At 44.7% G+C, this 17262-nt stretch overlaps 2 protein-coding genes across 2 annotated transcripts; one reads left to right on the top strand and one right to left on the bottom strand.

The window, feature by feature from the left end:
• Nucleotides 1–2056: 2056 nt before the first annotated feature.
• Nucleotides 2057–4487, bottom strand: LOC149434785 (heat shock 70 kDa protein-like). The gene has a single exon (XM_089663373.1). The coding sequence runs from the start codon at nucleotides 4336–4338 to the stop codon at nucleotides 2407–2409; it is 1932 nt and encodes a 643-aa protein (XP_089519499.1). The 5' UTR covers nucleotides 4339–4487; the 3' UTR covers nucleotides 2057–2406.
• A 3279-nt stretch (nucleotides 4488–7766) lies between these two features.
• Nucleotides 7767–10157, top strand: LOC149434786 (heat shock 70 kDa protein-like). Its single transcript, XM_089663374.1, has one exon. It carries the CDS (start codon nucleotides 7921–7923, stop codon nucleotides 9853–9855), a length of 1935 nt encoding a protein of 644 aa, XP_089519500.1. The 5' UTR covers nucleotides 7767–7920; the 3' UTR covers nucleotides 9856–10157.
• The last annotated feature ends 7105 nt before the right edge of the window (nucleotides 10158–17262 follow it).

Genomic DNA, 17262 nt, shown 5'->3' on the forward strand with positions numbered 1-17262 from the left:
GCTGCACCCAGAAGGTTTTTTACCTTCATACATAGAATACACGAAGGTAAAACACCTTCATCCTTTACAACCACTTTAAAAAAACTAACATCTAATGCAACCATCACATCTATGCCTAGGTTCACACGTATGCGGTGCGATTTTTAGTGCAATTTCAAAGAAAATGTCCAGTGTGACTGTAGCCGGCAACCCTGATCAACGTGTTTTGAAGGCGGGAAAGTTTCCCCGCAATCAGAACACAAAAGCACAACAGGAGAGATTGTCCCATCCACCTTGAATGTGTGGATGGTGGAATTGGGTCATTTTTTTTTTTTCATTCAGCCAGGGGTGGACTGACATGGGGCCCCCGGGCAATAGGGGATCATGGGGCCCCTGTGTCCTTGCCCAAACTCAGAAAAGCCTATGAAAAAGGTACCAGGGGCATCTCATGGGGCACCCTACTGACCCCGGGCCCTCGGGCAGTGCCAGAGTTTCCAAATGGTCAGTCCGCCTCTGCTTCCCGTCCGCCCTATAGCAGAAATACTGCCACAGGGCAGGACGGGTGTGCAAAATCACGTACATATGTATGCATGATTTTGCATTTCCGGGTAGGGGGCCCCACCTGCGGCCGCGGCTGTCAATCACTGGGTCCCAGCTGGTGATTACTCGCCAGCACCCGGTGATTGCCAGGGATCTCCGACGGGGAGGAGAACTGTTTGTAAACAAATCAGTTCTCCTCCCTGTCAGCTCGGGCACACTGCTTTGGATGGCTATGCACAGCACAGTGTGATTACAGTGAAGCACTAACACACTGCCCCCTAGTAAAACACTCCCAGCACACAGTTAACCCTTTGATTGCCCCTCATATTAACCCCTTCCTGCCCAGTGCCATTAGTACAGTCAGTGTTTTTTTTTTTTAGCACTGATCACTGTATTGCTGTCACTGGGGATGTTGGTGACACCAAGTCAGTTCCCCACAGTGTCAGATTGCCCTCCACAGTCCTGCAATCTGGCAGTCCCGCTATAAGTCGCTGATCGCCGCCATTACTAGTAAAAATTTAGAAAAAAAAAAAAAATTCCAGTATCTATGCGGCCATTTGTAAACGTTATAACTTTTACGTAAACCAATTAATTTACACATATTGGGATTTTATTAGTAAAGACACGGAGCAGAATACAATTTGGTCTAAATTTATGACAAAATTTGATTTTTAAATTTTTTTTTACTGGATATGTTTAATACCAAAAAGTCAAAAATATTTTTTTTTCTCAAAATGGTCAGTCTTTTTTTTTTATAGCGCAAAAATGAAAAAAAAAAAAAACGCACAGGCGATCAAATACCACCAAAAGAAAGCTCAATATGGAGGAAAAAAGGATGTACATTTCATTTGGGTGCAGCGTTGCATGACCACGCAATTGTCAGTTAAATTAACGCAGCACTGTAACGCAAAAAATGGTCTGGTCAGGAAGGGGGGTAAATCCTCAGGAGGGCAAGCGGTTAATGTATGGTCAGCTTTACCTAGTTCTTTGCACTGCCTGTGCATTTTCTATAGGGGCCATCTATTGAAACGTGTCCTCGGCCCCGTAGGAGTCTAGGGGTTCCAGTACCCTGATTAGATCAGTGGGGTAGTCTTGGGGAGGCAAGAAGGGTAACAGAACTTTCACTTTGCTGTGAAATTTCCCTTGAAATTCATATTTCTGCACAGACATCTTGAGATAAGATGGCTCCAGCTTGTGTTTTTGTGAACACCATTTTCATTTTAGTGTGGACACCTTTCTCTGTACCCAACCATCAGCTCCTATCAGGACATAAAACAGCTAGTAGTAGTAAAGCTGTAGATGATGTGTAGCACAGATGCTGCAAACTATCTGCACAGAATGACCTACCCCTTACATAGGCCTGACTACAAAATGTGTTTGTAACTCAGTTTACTGATCTTATAATGCCCCATACTATTAGAATTATCCTACAATTTTCCAATATTAAAACTTTTAATCTCCTATAAACATAACTAATATTATAATGAAAACATTTCAAATATTTTTTATATTTAACGTAACAAAGAAACACAAAAGATTAAAAAAAAGAATATGAATATTTATTCAAAAAAATAACAATTAGGATATATACATTAGATGTCAACATAAAACAAATGCAAACATTTTCCTAAAATTAAAAAAAATGCAGTGTGCTTGCTATGTTTCATGGCCTACAAAAACACACTGTACTCTGTCCCTCTTCATCCACTGCTTAGGTCTTTTACTTGTTGAGTTCTGTATTTAGTCCTTTTCTTCAGTGTTTCTCAGTCAAATTAATCACATAAAAGTCCTTATATTAATGTTATACTGTCCGTAATCTAACTCTGCAATAGTGACCATTCCCAAAATTCACATACAAGTCCTTCTGTAGTAAACACCATGCAGTCTTTAATCCACCTCTTCAATGGTAGGTTCGGGGTTGCAGCCTTGTCTGGCCTGAGAACTGCAGCTGGATCCTGGCATCCCACCTCCTGCTGCCCCTTGGTACAATCTGGAGATGATAGGGTTACATACTCTCTCCAGCTCCTTCTGCTGGTGGATGTACTCCTCTTTCTCAGCCAGATGGTTCTTGTCCAGCCATGACAGGACCTCATTACACTTATCCACTATGGCCTTCTTATCTGATGCACTCATTTTCTCCTTGATATTGTCATTCTCCACTGTGCTCTTCAGATTGAAGACATAGGACTCCAGAGAGTTCTTAGCAGCAACCCTCTCCCTCTGGACATCATCATCCGCCTTGTACCTTTCTGCCTCCTGCAGCATCTTCTCTATTTCCTCTTTGCTCAGTCTGCCCTTGTCATTGGTGATTGTGATTTTGTTCTGCTTTCCTGAGCTTTTGTCCATAGCAGACACATTGAGGATTCCGTTGGCATCAATGTCAAAAGTTACTTCAATTTGTGGCACTCCACGTGGAGCTGGAGGAATGCCACTCAGTTCAAACTTGCCCAGGAGGTTGTTGTCCTTTGTCATTGCCCTCTCACCCTCGAAGACCTGGACGAGGACACCTGGCTGGTTGTCAGTGTAGGTGCTGAAGATCTGTGTCTGTTTGGTGGGAATGGTGGTGTTGTGTTTGATGAGTACAGTCATCACCCCTCCTGCTGTTTCTAGACCAAGAGAAAGCGGGGACACATCCAGCAGGAGCAGATCCTGGACCTTCTCAGACTTGTCACCAGTCAGGATGGCAGCTTGTACAGCAGCTCCATAGGCAACAGCTTCATCAGGGTTAATGCTCTTGTTTAGCTCCTTTCCATTGAAGAAGTCTTGAAGGAGTTTCTGCACCTTGGGAATACGTGTAGATCCTCCGACCAGAACAATGTCATGAATCTGAGATTTGTCCATCTTGGCATCTCTCAGGGCCTTTTCAACGGGGTCCAGGGTTCCCCTGAAGAGGTCTGAACAGAGTTCCTCAAAGCGAGCCCTGGTGATGGAAGTGTAGAAGTCAATGCCCTCATACAGAGAGTCAATCTCAATGCTGGACTGGGTGCTGGAGGACAGGGTACGCTTGGCTCTCTCACAAGCTGTTCTGAGCCTCCTCAGAGCTCTCTTATTCTGGCTGATGTCCTTCTTGTGCTTGCGCTTGAATTCCTCCACAAAGTGGTTCACCATTCGGTTGTCAAAGTCTTCTCCACCAAGATGGGTGTCACCTGCTGTGGCCTTCACCTCAAAGACACCATCATCAATAGTAAGGATGGACACATCAAATGTGCCACCTCCCAAGTCAAAGATCAGAACGTTATGTTCACCTCGACTTCCTTTATCCAAGCCATAAGCAATTGCAGCAGCTGTGGGCTCATTAATGATTCTCAGCACATTTAAGCCGGCTATGACCCCAGCATCTTTAGTGGCTTGACGCTGTGAGTCATTGAAATAGGCTGGCACAGTGATCACAGCGTTCTTCACAGGGTGACCCAGGTACGCTTCAGCTGTTTCTTTCATTTTCAGCAAGACCATGGAGGAAATTTCCTCAGGTGCGAAGGTTTTCTCTTCTCCTTTGTACTCCACCTTCACTTTGGGCTTCCCACAGTCACTCACCACCTGGAATGGCCAGTGCTTCATATCAGACTGCACCACGGGGTCATCAAACTTCCTGCCAATCAGTCTCTTGGCATCAAACACCGTGTTCTGCGGGTTCATGGCCACTTGGTTCTTGGCTGCATCTCCAATCAGTCTCTCTGTGTCTGTGAAGGCCACGTAGCTCGGGGTGGTGCGGTTGCCCTGGTCATTGGCGATGATCTCCACCTTGCCATGCTGGAAGATGCCAACGCAAGAATAGGTTGTGCCCAGATCAATGCCGATTGCAATGTCATTGGGAGCCATCTTCTTGCTGGTGGATGCGTAGATTTCTATAGAATGTCTTCTCTGGGGTCAGTAGATGAAGCCGGTTCGCCTTTGCTGAGTCAGAAGATACGTCTTCTCTGTGCTGTATCAGGAACGGAGGTGTGTTCTCTTCTAGGAGCTGAGCTCTGTCTGAGTTTTTCTATCTGCCTCTCTCTGTGTGGCTCAGCTCTATTTATACTCACCAGCTCAGCTGTGAGAAAGTTTCTGACCAATCATGGACAGTCTAGGCACACGCTTTGTTGTCTCCCAGGGAACCAGCTGGAACATTCCAGAGACTTCCTGGATGCATCAGCCAATCAGCACTGACCTGAGATGATGTCATCCTACTCAGATGATTCAGGAAGCTACAGGAATATTCGAGGACTCCTTAGGATCTCACCAATTAGAGTTGGGTTGGGTGACCTCAGAATGCCGGGTAGTCTCAAGAAGGTTCCAGAAAGCCGGTGTTACATGGAGGAACACTACTATGTCCTTCTATGTAACTCTGCAAATGAACAAGTATCACAGGCAGAACTCAACATGTAAGAACACTGTGTCCTCAAGCAGTGTGCATGTGTATGTATTGATGGAATGTATTACAAAACAATGTTATTGATACAAAGAAACACATTCACCCCACCCCCACCAATGTCTGTATATTTAACCCTTTCCTAAGCAGGGGCTCCCTGGTGTTGGGATAATTAACTATTTCAGGACTGAAGACCCCCTGGCAGCTGTATAAGGATTTCCCCTCTATGACTATTGGCTCCCTGGTGACTGGATATGATAATCCCAATCACTGGGCTCCCTACTAGATGGAAATGATTAACCCTTTAATGACTAGCAGCAGCTCCCTGGTGCCTGCTTGTATGTATCCTCCCATTCTGGAGAATACAGGGTCCCAAGATTAGCTCTTAACCAGGGGCGGACTGACTATTTGGAAACTCGGGCACTGCCCGAGGGCCCGGGGTCAGTAGGGGACCCCATGAGATGCCCCTGGTACTTTTTTCATAGGCTTTTTTGAGTTGGGCAAGGAAACAGGGGCCCCATGATCCACTATTGCCCGGGGGCACCATGAGTTGTCAGTCCGCCTCTGCTCTTAACTCTGCAAAAGTATCTCCCACCTTCCTAACGAGGTACCCAAACAGCACAAAGAACCTCAGGGTACTGCCTGCAAACAACGTTTTCGGATCCTCCTGCACCCCAACAGGGGAGTCATATCACATTTTAGATGCTGAATTACGCATTCAGGGTGAACACTTTAAAAGTGCCTGCTACCCTGATAAGTTATGTTCCATCACCCAGACATCACAGGCTACCAAAGTGCTACTTACGACACCCCCAATCACTTTTACAGTTTAACCAGATACTTGTCCCCATGTGAAAACCAGAACACTCATCCAAATGAAAGACATCAAACTTGTTTTTATTTTTGCACAACTGACAGATATTCAAACATTACTGTTGGGTGTCTGGCAGGGGCGGACTGACCATTTGGAAACTCGGGCACTGCCCGAGGGCCCGGGGTCAGTAGGGGGCCCCATGAGATGCCCCTGGTACCTTTTCATAGGCTTTTTTGAGTTTGAGCAAGGACACAGGGGCCCCATGATCCCTTATTGCCTGAGGGCCCCATGAGTTGTCAGTCCGCCCCTGGTGTCTGGGAGCCTGCACTTAGTATAGGAAGCACTTATAATGCACTACATCAGCCTGCCTTGTAGAACGTCTCCCATGGGGCTTACAGATATCTGCCTACAGGTACCTGACAGAGCTGTAAAGATATTCGAGAAGTAGGGTTTGCAGGTAGCATTCCATGGTATTTTGAGATATTTGGCTGGTGGCACATAGTTTGGAAGGGTTGACGGAACTTTTGTAGCACTAAACCTAGACTTATAATTAGGTAACCTCTATGACAGTGGTTCTCAACCTTCCTAATGCCGCAACCTTTTAATACAGTTCCTCATGTTGTGATGACCCCCAACCATAAAATTATTTTTGTTGCTACTTCATAACTGTAATTTTACTACTATTATGAATCGTAATGTAAATATCTGATATCCAGGATGTATTTTCATCGTTACAAATTGAACATAATTAAAGCATAGTGATTAATCACAAAAACAATATGTAATTTGATATATTGTGAAATATTTATTTTTAATTACAAATAAATGAAATTTTGTCTTGAAGTATGGTGTAGCATGGGTCTTGGGTGACCCCTGTGAAAGGGTCGTTCGACCCCCAGGTTGAGAACCACTGCTCTATGAAAAATGAAATGTTGGTGGGTTTGCAGATGGTACATTGACCGATGGGGTGGAAGACACTTTTTAATAAAATGGTTACAATCACAGACATTGGGAACAAGCCGATAGTGGGGAAAATAGCCACCAGAGTGGACAAGGATAACACAAGGAGCTGTTACTAGCAACAGAAAGGGTCAAACATATACAAGCATTGGGAGCAACTAGTCATTATGGGGTTAATTCCTAGCCATCAGGAAACAGCTCCACATAAATAGGTGAATCCTATTCAGCCAGCAAAGGCTCATGGGTAATGAAAGGGTTAACCATATACAGACATTAAGGAGTTGCTAGCCATGAAAGGGTTAATAATATCCAAACCAGCCAGGAGCCATTAGTCAAGAAAGGGTTAACTATATTCAGCTGCTAGGAAGCTGCTTGTCAGAAAAGAGTTAATCCTGTCCAGCCACTAAGCAGCCATTAACCATAAAACTGATGTATTCAAAAACTCGGAAATGCTGGTTGTAAACATAAACATATGCAGCCAACAGAGAGCCATTAGCCATGAAAGTGTTAATCCTGTCTAGCCCCTTAGATAGCCATCAGTAATGAAGAGGTTAACTAGTCAGCTTCTAGGGAAGTGCTGGTCACCAAAGGGTTAATCCTATCCAGAGCCACTATTCCTCTGAAAAGAGCTTCAAAGCTGTAAACTGTGATCTGTAGTTTTAAAAAGGGTTAATCATCACCAGTCTTAAGGGTGCCGCTAGTCATGAAAGGGTTAGCCGTATTTAGTTAATAAGAGCTGCTGATAGTATGAGGATTGGTGTCACCCAGTCACCAGGAAGCCCTTTACTTTGTTAAAGCGTTAAACGCATGAAACCGCTAGGCAGCTGTCAGTCACAAAAGGGTCAATCCCAACTAACCACCATGGAGTTGCCGGTGATGAAAGGGTTAACCCTATCCAGACAGCAGAGAGCCGCCCCAAATATTCCAGCACCTTCAGGAATCATCTACAGTTCATTATGTTGTCTCAGGTCAGTGCCTATTGGCTGACGTTCCCAGGAAGTCTCCAGAAGGTTCCAGCTGGTTCCCTGAGACTACTCATGATTGGTCAGGAACTTTCTCACAACTGACCTGGCGAGTATAAATAGAGCTGAACCACACAGAGAGAGGCAGATAGTAAAACTCAGAGAGAGAAGACAGAGCTCAGCTCATAGAGGAGAACACGCCTCCGTTCCTGATACAGCACAGAGAAGACGTATCTCCTGACACAGCAGAGGAGAACCAGATTCATCTACTGACCCAGAGAAGATATTCTATAGAAATCTATACATCCTCCAGCAAGATGATGCCTCCCAAGGACGTCGCAATCGGCATTGATCTGGGCACAACCTATTCCTGCATTGGTGTCTTCCAGCATGGCAAGGTGGAGATCATCGCCAATGACCAGGGCAACCGCACCACCCCGAGCTACGTGGCCTTCACCGATACAGAGAGACTGATTGGAGATGCAGCCAAGAACCAGGTGGCCATGAACCCACAGAACACGGTGTTTGATGCCAAGAGGCTGATTGGCAGGAAGTTCGATGACCCTGTGGTGCAGTCTGATATGAAGCACTGGCCATTCCAGGTGGTGAGTGACTGTGGGAAGCCCAAAGTGAAGGTAGAGTACAAAGGAGAAGAGAAGACCTTCACACCTGAGGAAATTTCCTCCATGGTCTTGTTGAAGATGAAGGAAACAGCTGAGGCATACCTGGGTCATCCTGTGAGAAATGCCGTGATCACTGTGCCAGCCTATTTCAATGACTCACAGCGTCAAGCCACTAAGGATGCCGGGGTCATAGCTGGTTTAAATGTGCTGAGAATCATTAATGAGCCCACAGCTGCTGCCATTGCTTATGGCTTGGATAAAGGAAGTCGAGGTGAACGCAACGTTCTGATCTTTGACTTGGGAGGTGGCACATTTGATGTGTCCATCCTCACTATTGATGATGGTGTCTTTGAGGTGAAGGCCACAGCAGGTGACACCCATCTTGGTGGAGAAGACTTTGATAACCGAATGGTGAACCACTTTGTGGAGGAATTCAAGCATAAGCACAAGAAGGACATCAGTCAGAATAAGAGAGCTCTGAGGAGGCTCAGAACAGCTTGTGAGAGAGCCAAGCGAACCCTGTCCTCCAGTACCCAGTCCAGCATTGAGATTGACTCCCTGTATGAGGGCATTGACTTGTACACTTCCATCACCAGGGCTCGCTTTGAGGAACTCTGTTCAGACCTCTTCAGGGGAACCCTGGACCCCGTTGAAAAGGCCCTGAGAGATGCCAAGATGGACAAATCTCAGATTCATGACATTGTTCTGGTCGGAGGATCTACACGTATTCCCAAGGTGCAGAAACTCCTTCAAGACTTCTTCAACGGAAAGGAGCTAAACAAGGGCATCAACCCTGATGAAGCTGTTGCTTATGGAGCTGCTGTACAAGCTGCCATCCTGACTGGTGACAAGTCTGAGAAGGTCCAGGATCTGCTCCTGCTGGATGTGGCCCCACTGTCTCTTGGTCTAGAAACAGCAGGAGGGGTGATGACTGTACTCATCAAACATAACACCACCATTCCCACCAAACAGACCCAGATCTTCAGCACCTACTCTGACAACCAGCCAGGTGTCCTCATCCAGGTCTTCGAGGGTGAGAGAGCAATGACAAATGACAACAACCTCCTGGGCAAGTTTGAACTGAGTGGCATTCCTCCAGCTCCACGTGGAGTGCCACAAATTGAAGTAACTTTTGACATTGATGCCAACGGAATCCTCAATGTGTCCGCTATGGACAAAAGCTCAGGAAAGCACAACAAAATCACAATCACCAATGACAAGGGCAGACTGAGCAAAGAGGAAATAGAGAAGATGCTGCAGGAAGCAGAAAGGTACAAGGCAGATGATGATGTCCAGAGGGAGAGGGTTGCTGCTAAGAATTCTCTGGAGTCCTATGTCTTTAATCTGAAGAGCACAGTGGAGAATGACAATATCAAGGAGAAAATGAGTGCATCAGATAAGAAGGCCATAGTGGATAAGTGTAATGAGGTCCTGTCATGGCTGGACAAGAACCAGCTGGCTGAGAAAGAGGAGTACATCCACCAGCAGAAGGAGCTGGAGAGAGTATGTAACCCTATCATCTCCAGATTGTACCAAGGGGCAGCAGGAGGTGGGATGCCAGGAGCCAGCTGCAGTTCTCAGGCCAGACAAGGCTGCAACCCCGGACCTACCATTGAAGAGGTGGATTAAAGACTTCACAGTGCTTACACCAACAAGGACTTGAATTTGAACTTTGGGACTGAGCATAATTGACATCTTACATCAAGAACAGCACAACGTTTAAAAGGACCTGTACTTTAAGACTGGTGGAGCATCACAAACTGTGTGTGCCAGACCTTCTTAGATGAAAATAATATTTCAAACATTTATTTATCTGCATAATTTATTCTAAACAATCCAAAGACTACACATTTTATACATTTATAGATGTGAAAAATGTTTTTTGTTGGATATAATATTGTTTTTTTATTTCAATAAAAATATGTATTTTTTATGAATAACAAGCCTCTGCAATGTGATTTGATTTTTATTATGCAATCTAAGAGAAGACAAATCTAAAAACCTTGGCAACATCAGATTGCAGACATTGTGCATTTTTGTTTTAAAGTGTATATAAAGCCAACAATATGCACTACTCAAAAAAAATGAAAGGATCACTTTGAAAACACATCAAATCTCAATGGGGAAAAATATCATGTTGGATATCTATACGGATATGGACGGGGTAATGAGTAAGGAACGTAAGGGTGCCCCATCATTTGATGAAAATGAGAATTGAAAAAATCATGCAACAGGCTAGTCCATTTTGCTGAAATTTCATTGCAGCAACTCAAAATGGTACTCAGTAGTTTGTATGGCCCCCACGTGCTTGTATGCATACCTGACAACGTTGGGACATGCTCCTAATGAGACGACAGATGGTTTCCTGGGGTATTTCCTCCCAGATCTGGACCAGGGCATCACTAAGGTTTTCTATTGGATTTAGGTCAGGTGAGCGTGGGGGCCATTCAATGGTATCAATTCCTTCATCCTCCAGGAACTGCCTGCATACTCTCAACACATGAGGCCGGGCATTGTCGTGCACCAGGAGGAACCCAGGACCCACTGCACCAGCGTAGTGCCTGACAATGGGTCCAAGGATTTCATCCCGATACCTAATGGCAGTCAGGGGGCCATTGTCTAGCCTGTAGAGGTCTGTGCGTCCCTCCATGGATATGCCTCCCCAGACCATCACTGACCCACTTCCAAAACAGTCATGCTGAACGATGTTACAGGCAGCTTAATGTTTTCCACGTCTTCTCCAGACCCTTTCACGTCTGTCACATGTGCTCAGGGTGAACCTGCTCTCATCTGTGAAAAGCACAGGGCGCCAGTGGTGGGCCTGCCAATTCTGGTGTTCAATGGCAAATGCCAATCAAGCTCTATGGTGCCGGGCAGTGAGCACAGGGGCCACTAAAGGACGTCGGGCCCTCCGGCCACCCTCTTGAAGTCTGTTTCTGATTGTTTGGTCAGAGACATTCACACCAGTGGCCTGCTGGAGGTCATTTTGTAGGGCTCTGGCAGTGATCATCCTGTTCCTCATTGCACAAAGGAGCAGATACCGGTCCTGCTGATGGGTTAAAGACCTTCTACGGCCCTGTCCAGCTCTCCTAGAGTAACTGCCTGTCTCCTGGAATCTCCTCCATACTCTTGAGCCTGTGCTGAGAGACACAGCAAATCTTCTGGCAATGACACGTATTGATGTGCCATCCTGGAGGAGTTGGACTGCCTGTGCAACCTCTGTAGGGTCCAGGTATCACCTCATGCTACCAGTAGTGACACTGACCCTAGCCAAATGTAAAACTAGTGAAAAACAGTCAGAAAAGATGAGTAGGGAAAAAAATGTCAGTGGCCTCCACCTGTAAAACCATTCCTGTTTTTGGGGTCATCTCATTGTTGCCCATCTAGTGCGCCTGTTGTTAATTTCATTAACACCAGAGCAGCTGAAACTGATTAAAGCCGCACCACCCGCACAGAGAAATGCAGACCCCGAGGGCGATTGCCATTAGATGTAATGGCACGCCGCCCGCACTGGAAATCGCAACCGTAATGGGAACCGAGGTTCCAGTGCGGGCTGCGTTTTCCAAAAAAGTGCAGGGACTTCTTCCCTGCGTGTCACGAGGCACGGGAGTCCATTCAAATGAATGGGCTCTCGCGCCCACGCAAAAAGCGGCCTGCACAGCTGCATATATGTGAACCAGGGCGCGCTCTCAGCACATATGTTTTTTTCATACCTGAACGCAAATGTACGGCCGCGCGGCGTCTAGGCCCAGACGCCGGGAGGCCGCACATTTGTGTGCGGCCGGCGCGAAGGGGTTAACTGACCAGATCAATATCCCAGGAGTTTCATTGACTTGAAGCTATACTCTGATTAAAAAGTGTTCCTTTAATTTTTTTGAGCAGCACATATTTTTTAAAATTATGGACAAAGTATAAAAGGATTAAAACATCAGGTTTTTATTGTGGTCTGTGTTCCCGCTGCTGAGAGCCTTTGTTTAGTCCTGGTGTCCATTGTCACCGAGACAGAAAGTGATAGCAAATCCAGAATTTTAAGTTGTCACTGGAACAGGTGGCGATTGTCACCAGAACAGTTGTCCACATTGGCAGATGACCAGCCAAGGTAGGCCTCTTCACGCAGGAGACATTTTTCTTTACTTTCTGTTGTATCTCTGGGACAGGATTCATTTAAAAATGACTTTAAAAAGTTCTGATTTACTTTAATCAAACCAATACCACACCCAATATGGAGGCTTCCATTGCTGACGTTCTTCTAAAAATACCTATTTCCTGGCTGTCTTTTTAAGAATTTCTCATTCACTGATCTAGAGCATTCTAGAGCACCCCTTCTGGTTGAGGAAATCTGATAATACGGAGGTTGTTGAACCAGCAGCCAGGAAAACAGAATTTTCAGAAGCCAAGTTTAGTAACTGTAGTTTTGTCTATATTTCTCTCAGTACTGGTTTCCTTTAAAGACAATCTCAGGATCGTAGGTTCTCTACTAGATGTGCAGGCTGGATCTCAACAACCTATGTCACTTAACACATATGTGCGGTGGCAAAAGAGTGGGCTTTATCACTCATGCTGCACATACTGTATGCATCGCTGGGTGGCCGATGTTCCTGTTCTGAGAGTACACGCACTGCATGGTCACAGTACAGAGACCGAACTGTCAAGAGATAGCTCCTGGTCCCCAATAACAACTGATAGCTGGTGGAATTGACACATGTGACATCTGTGTCAGCCAATCACAGTGGTCAAATGATCACCAATCCTTCCTCTATTAGAGTTGCCCGGGCTGGGTGTGGGAAGGTTAAAATGTGGATCCTTCCAGAGAACAAGTTGCACTAATAATGTAGATAATAAATATTAAATTCCAACTTTCGGCTGACCCAAAAGTCTAAACCTTTGTGTCCCCCCAGCACACACAGGATAGAATGCGTATTTTGACAAAAGGGGTGTAACAGAGAGAAGTTACCTTGTTCCATGGTGTGGTGGGCTTCTGGGCTTGACAAGCTTTCAGGGACTAGTAGTAATGCTTAGTCCCAGGAAGCCACAATTTTTCTATGGTTGTATTGCTGCCCATCTTGTCCTTTATAGTACGTGATAACATTGCAGACCTGACCACATTCCAGGGTGAGTTCTAGTTGCCATGGGACAGTAGATTAAGGTAAATGATAGTCTCTATTAGATTCCTCCTTTATATTATATCTTGCATGTGTAGGTGAGGGATACACAAATTTCATTTTTATTAGCAAATTTAGGTAAATTATGTTTTTTCTAGTTTCTGGGAAGAGTTACAAAACCTGTCAAGTTTCTTCTGCTGCATTTGTCCATTAGGCATACTCACCCTCAATCCCTGTCCTTGTGACTGTTGTCACCGGAACAGAAGTCTTAAGAGCGGAAATCTTAAGATTTTCAGGTTTTAAGGATCAGTCCTAAGACTTTCAGACATGTAGTGTGTACTGTGGTTATGGTTAAGCTTGCCACACATGGAGCGAATTTCAGCCACTTCCGATCGACTTCTGTTCAGCCACGCTATTGGAAAATTTCCTCTCAATCTCTATAGCCTGCAGTGCTGGTCTGTGTATTCTTACAGCTGGGAAGTCTTCCCCACCATCAGAATACAAAGGCAAAATGGGGAGGATTCCCCCATTCAGAGTGAATGTCTAGATTGGGAAATTGGGTCAGTTTTTTTACATTCAACCTGCTGATTGAAGCAAAAAAATGGCCTCATCTATATATAACCAGCCTTCGGAAACAAATTATAGGATAAGTTCACCTTTAAAAAAAATATATATATTTTTTTGCAGGTAAAAAAAAAGTGCATTTATTATTTTTGGCGGGAGCCTGGAAAGCATTGCACCAGCGATCAGTAGATCGATAATGCCATGCAGGTCTCTTGCTGACCTGTCAGTTTAGGTTTTTTTTTTGTTCAACCTGCTGGTTGAAGAAAAAAAAAAATGGCCTCATCTATATATAACCAGACTTCGGAAACAACTTATATGATAAGTTCACATTAAAAAAAAAAAAAAATTATTTTTTTGCAGGTAAAAAAAAGTGCATTTATTATTTTTGGCGGGAGCCTGGAAAGCATTGCACCAGCAATCAGTAGATCGATAATGCCATGCAGGTCTCCTGCTGACCTGTCAGTTTAGGTTTTTTTTTCTTCAACCTGCTGGTTGAAGAAAAAAAAAATGGCCTCATCTATATATAACCAGCCTTAGGAAACAAAATGATGGGATAAGTTCACCTTTTAGAAAAAAATAATAAATGCACATTTTTTTGCAGGTATCATTTTTGTCTGCAGGAGCCTGGAAAGCATTGCACCAGCGATCAGTAGATCGATGATGCCATGCAGGTCTCCTGCTGACCTGTCAGTTTATCTGCTTGCTCGTACGGGATGTATGGTCAAGCAGATATACTGACAGGAAGAATGAATGAACTACCGCGGCGCTTCGCAGCGTGGTAGTTCATTGAGGACAGCCACTAAAACTGTCGAGACTTGTAGTCTCTCATTCACAGATGGCTGTAGATGAGGGATGCGGCCGTGTGGGCGGGCGTTTTTGTAAAAATTTGACAGCGAGGAGGGAGAATATCCCCCTCTAGCTGTCAAAGCGGGGATCGGGGAGACGGTCTGAACGTGGGTGTAACATGTAACAAAAGGTGAACTTATCCGATGTTCCTGTTCGGAGAGTACACTCACTGCATGGTCCCAGTACAGAGATCGAACTGTCAGAGATAGCTCCTGGTCCCCAATAACAACTGATAGCTGGTGGAATTGACACACGACAGCTGTGTCAGCCAATCACAGTGGTCAAATGATCACCAATCCTTCCTGAACCCTGGACTTTTCAATTTTTCTTTCATTTGGCAAAAATTTTTCAACGCTTTCCTTTGATTTTTCAGGTGTCCAAAGTCGAATGATTTGCGATTTTGCCTGTTAATTGGACAAAAACCAAATGGACGTTCAGAATATACAGTTTACAAATGATTTTTCATCGTGAGTCAGTGCACCAAGTAGTCACAGAGGTAGGTTCCAATGTAGCTATTTCCAACATGGCATTTCAAGGGATGTACTTCTGGTAATCTTTTGTGTGGTGACCAGACATTCCTATTCCAAAGCCTCCTTAAGCCAGCCATAGATTTGATTTGAACCATCTATGGGCAGGCTGAATGAACTCAAGTCGATTTATCAACTCAGGTACAACCAGCATGTTGGTTTTTACACGTGATTATTGCCAGCGGCTATAGCTGCTAACAGGGGCGGACTGACAACTCATGGGGCCCCCTGGGCAATAGGGGATCATGGGGCCCCTGTGTCCTTGCCCACACTCAAAGCACACCCAAAAAAGTCTATAAAAAAAAAAAAAAAAAAGGTACCAGGGGCATCTCATGGGGCCCCCTACTGACCCCAGGCAGTGCGGACTGACAACTCATGGGGCCCCTGGGCAATAGGGAATCATGGTACCCCTGTGTCCTTGCCCACACTCAAAGCACACCCAAAAAAGTCTATAAAAAAAAAAAAAGTTACCAGGGGCATCTCATGGGGCCCCCTACTGACCCCGGGCAGTGCCCGAACGGTCAGTCTGCCCTGGCTGCTAACAATAATCACTGTGTTCCCCAGGCAGGGACAGCTCCCTCTCCCCAGTTCCCTGCCGGGAGAACAATAATTCCTTGGAAGGAACTGTGTTGATGGGGGAGTCTAGCCATTTTCTTTCAGAAAATCACACCATCTATAGCCTGCCTTACTCAGCAAAGTAGGGAAAGCTCTTTTGCAGGGACAGAGACAAAAACGCATTCTGAATAGAGTGGGGGAAGGGTTAGAACTTCTTGTACTGGTGTCACATGAACAGGACGTGAGTGAAAACATTCATACTAGGGGCCATAGACATAAACAAAAACCTGACAGAATGAACTCTTCTCCAGGCTATCCAAAATTCCAGCCAAGATTTAAAATAAAAAATAATAAAAAGAAGCGCCAATAAATCAACACAAAGCTGCAGTCCTAACCAAAAAAAGGTAAATATTAAAGTAATAAAGGAGTGCGCTAAATAGAATCACAAATAAATAACCACAAAATAATGTTCATAATAATAAAGTCCAACCACCATTCAGAGTGATAATAAATAAATAAAACGATCTTGTGTGACTTTTTTCCACAAGTTTTTTTCACACAAGATCGTTTTATTTATTTATTATCACTCTGAATGGTGGTTGGACTTTATTATTATGAACATTATTTTGTGGTTATTTATTTGTGATTCTATTTAGCGCACTCCTTTATTACTTTAAGATTTAAAATAAAATTGATTCCAAACAATTATATAGTTTCTTTTTAGTCCACTCGGGTTCATCTCAAATGCACATCACACAATAATTACAAAAGTAAAGGAACATTTTATTGAACTGCAGCATTTTAAAATTCCTGATTGCTTGTTGGGATCCAAGTGCATTGTGTTTAGCACAAAAAAAATCCAAATTGTGCCGATAATAACTGGCAACAAAACAAATTCAAGAAATTCAAATCATCACAGCAATAAATGAACTGGTCACAGCAAAAAAAAAAAAAAAAAAAATCACACCTGAGAAAGCAAATCCTAACCTGACCCTAGATATAACCCCAACATTTATTATGACCTGAAACCCTCAAGGCATATAGACCATCGTTTGAAGAAAAAAAGAATAAAATAAATGAACCAATAAGGACAAAATGTGCATTTAATTTTATTCTATTTTGAGCAAACATGGCATACTTACCTGCTCTCTGCAAAGGTTTTGCACAGCGCAGCCCCAGTCCTCCTCTTCTTGGGTCCCCCGCTGTCACTCCTAGCTCCTCCCCCCTGCTGAGTGCACCAATAGCAAGCCGCTTGCTATAGGGGCACTTGTGCAGGCTCGCTCCTGACCGTCTGTGTGTCCGTTGAAACACCGAGAGCGGCTTGGCCCTGCTCTCTAATCACTTGCTGTGATTGACAGCAGCAGGAGCCAATGGCTTCCGTTGCTGCCTCTCTGGACATGTCCAGTGAGGGGGGAGAGTGAGGAGAGAGGGGGGGGGGGAGA

This window comes from Staurois parvus, unplaced genomic scaffold (genome assembly GCF_062004578.1).
Source record: "Staurois parvus isolate SC_StPar_1 unplaced genomic scaffold, SC_StPar_1.0 ptg001674l, whole genome shotgun sequence".
Taxonomy (NCBI): Eukaryota; Metazoa; Chordata; class Amphibia; order Anura; family Ranidae; genus Staurois; species Staurois parvus.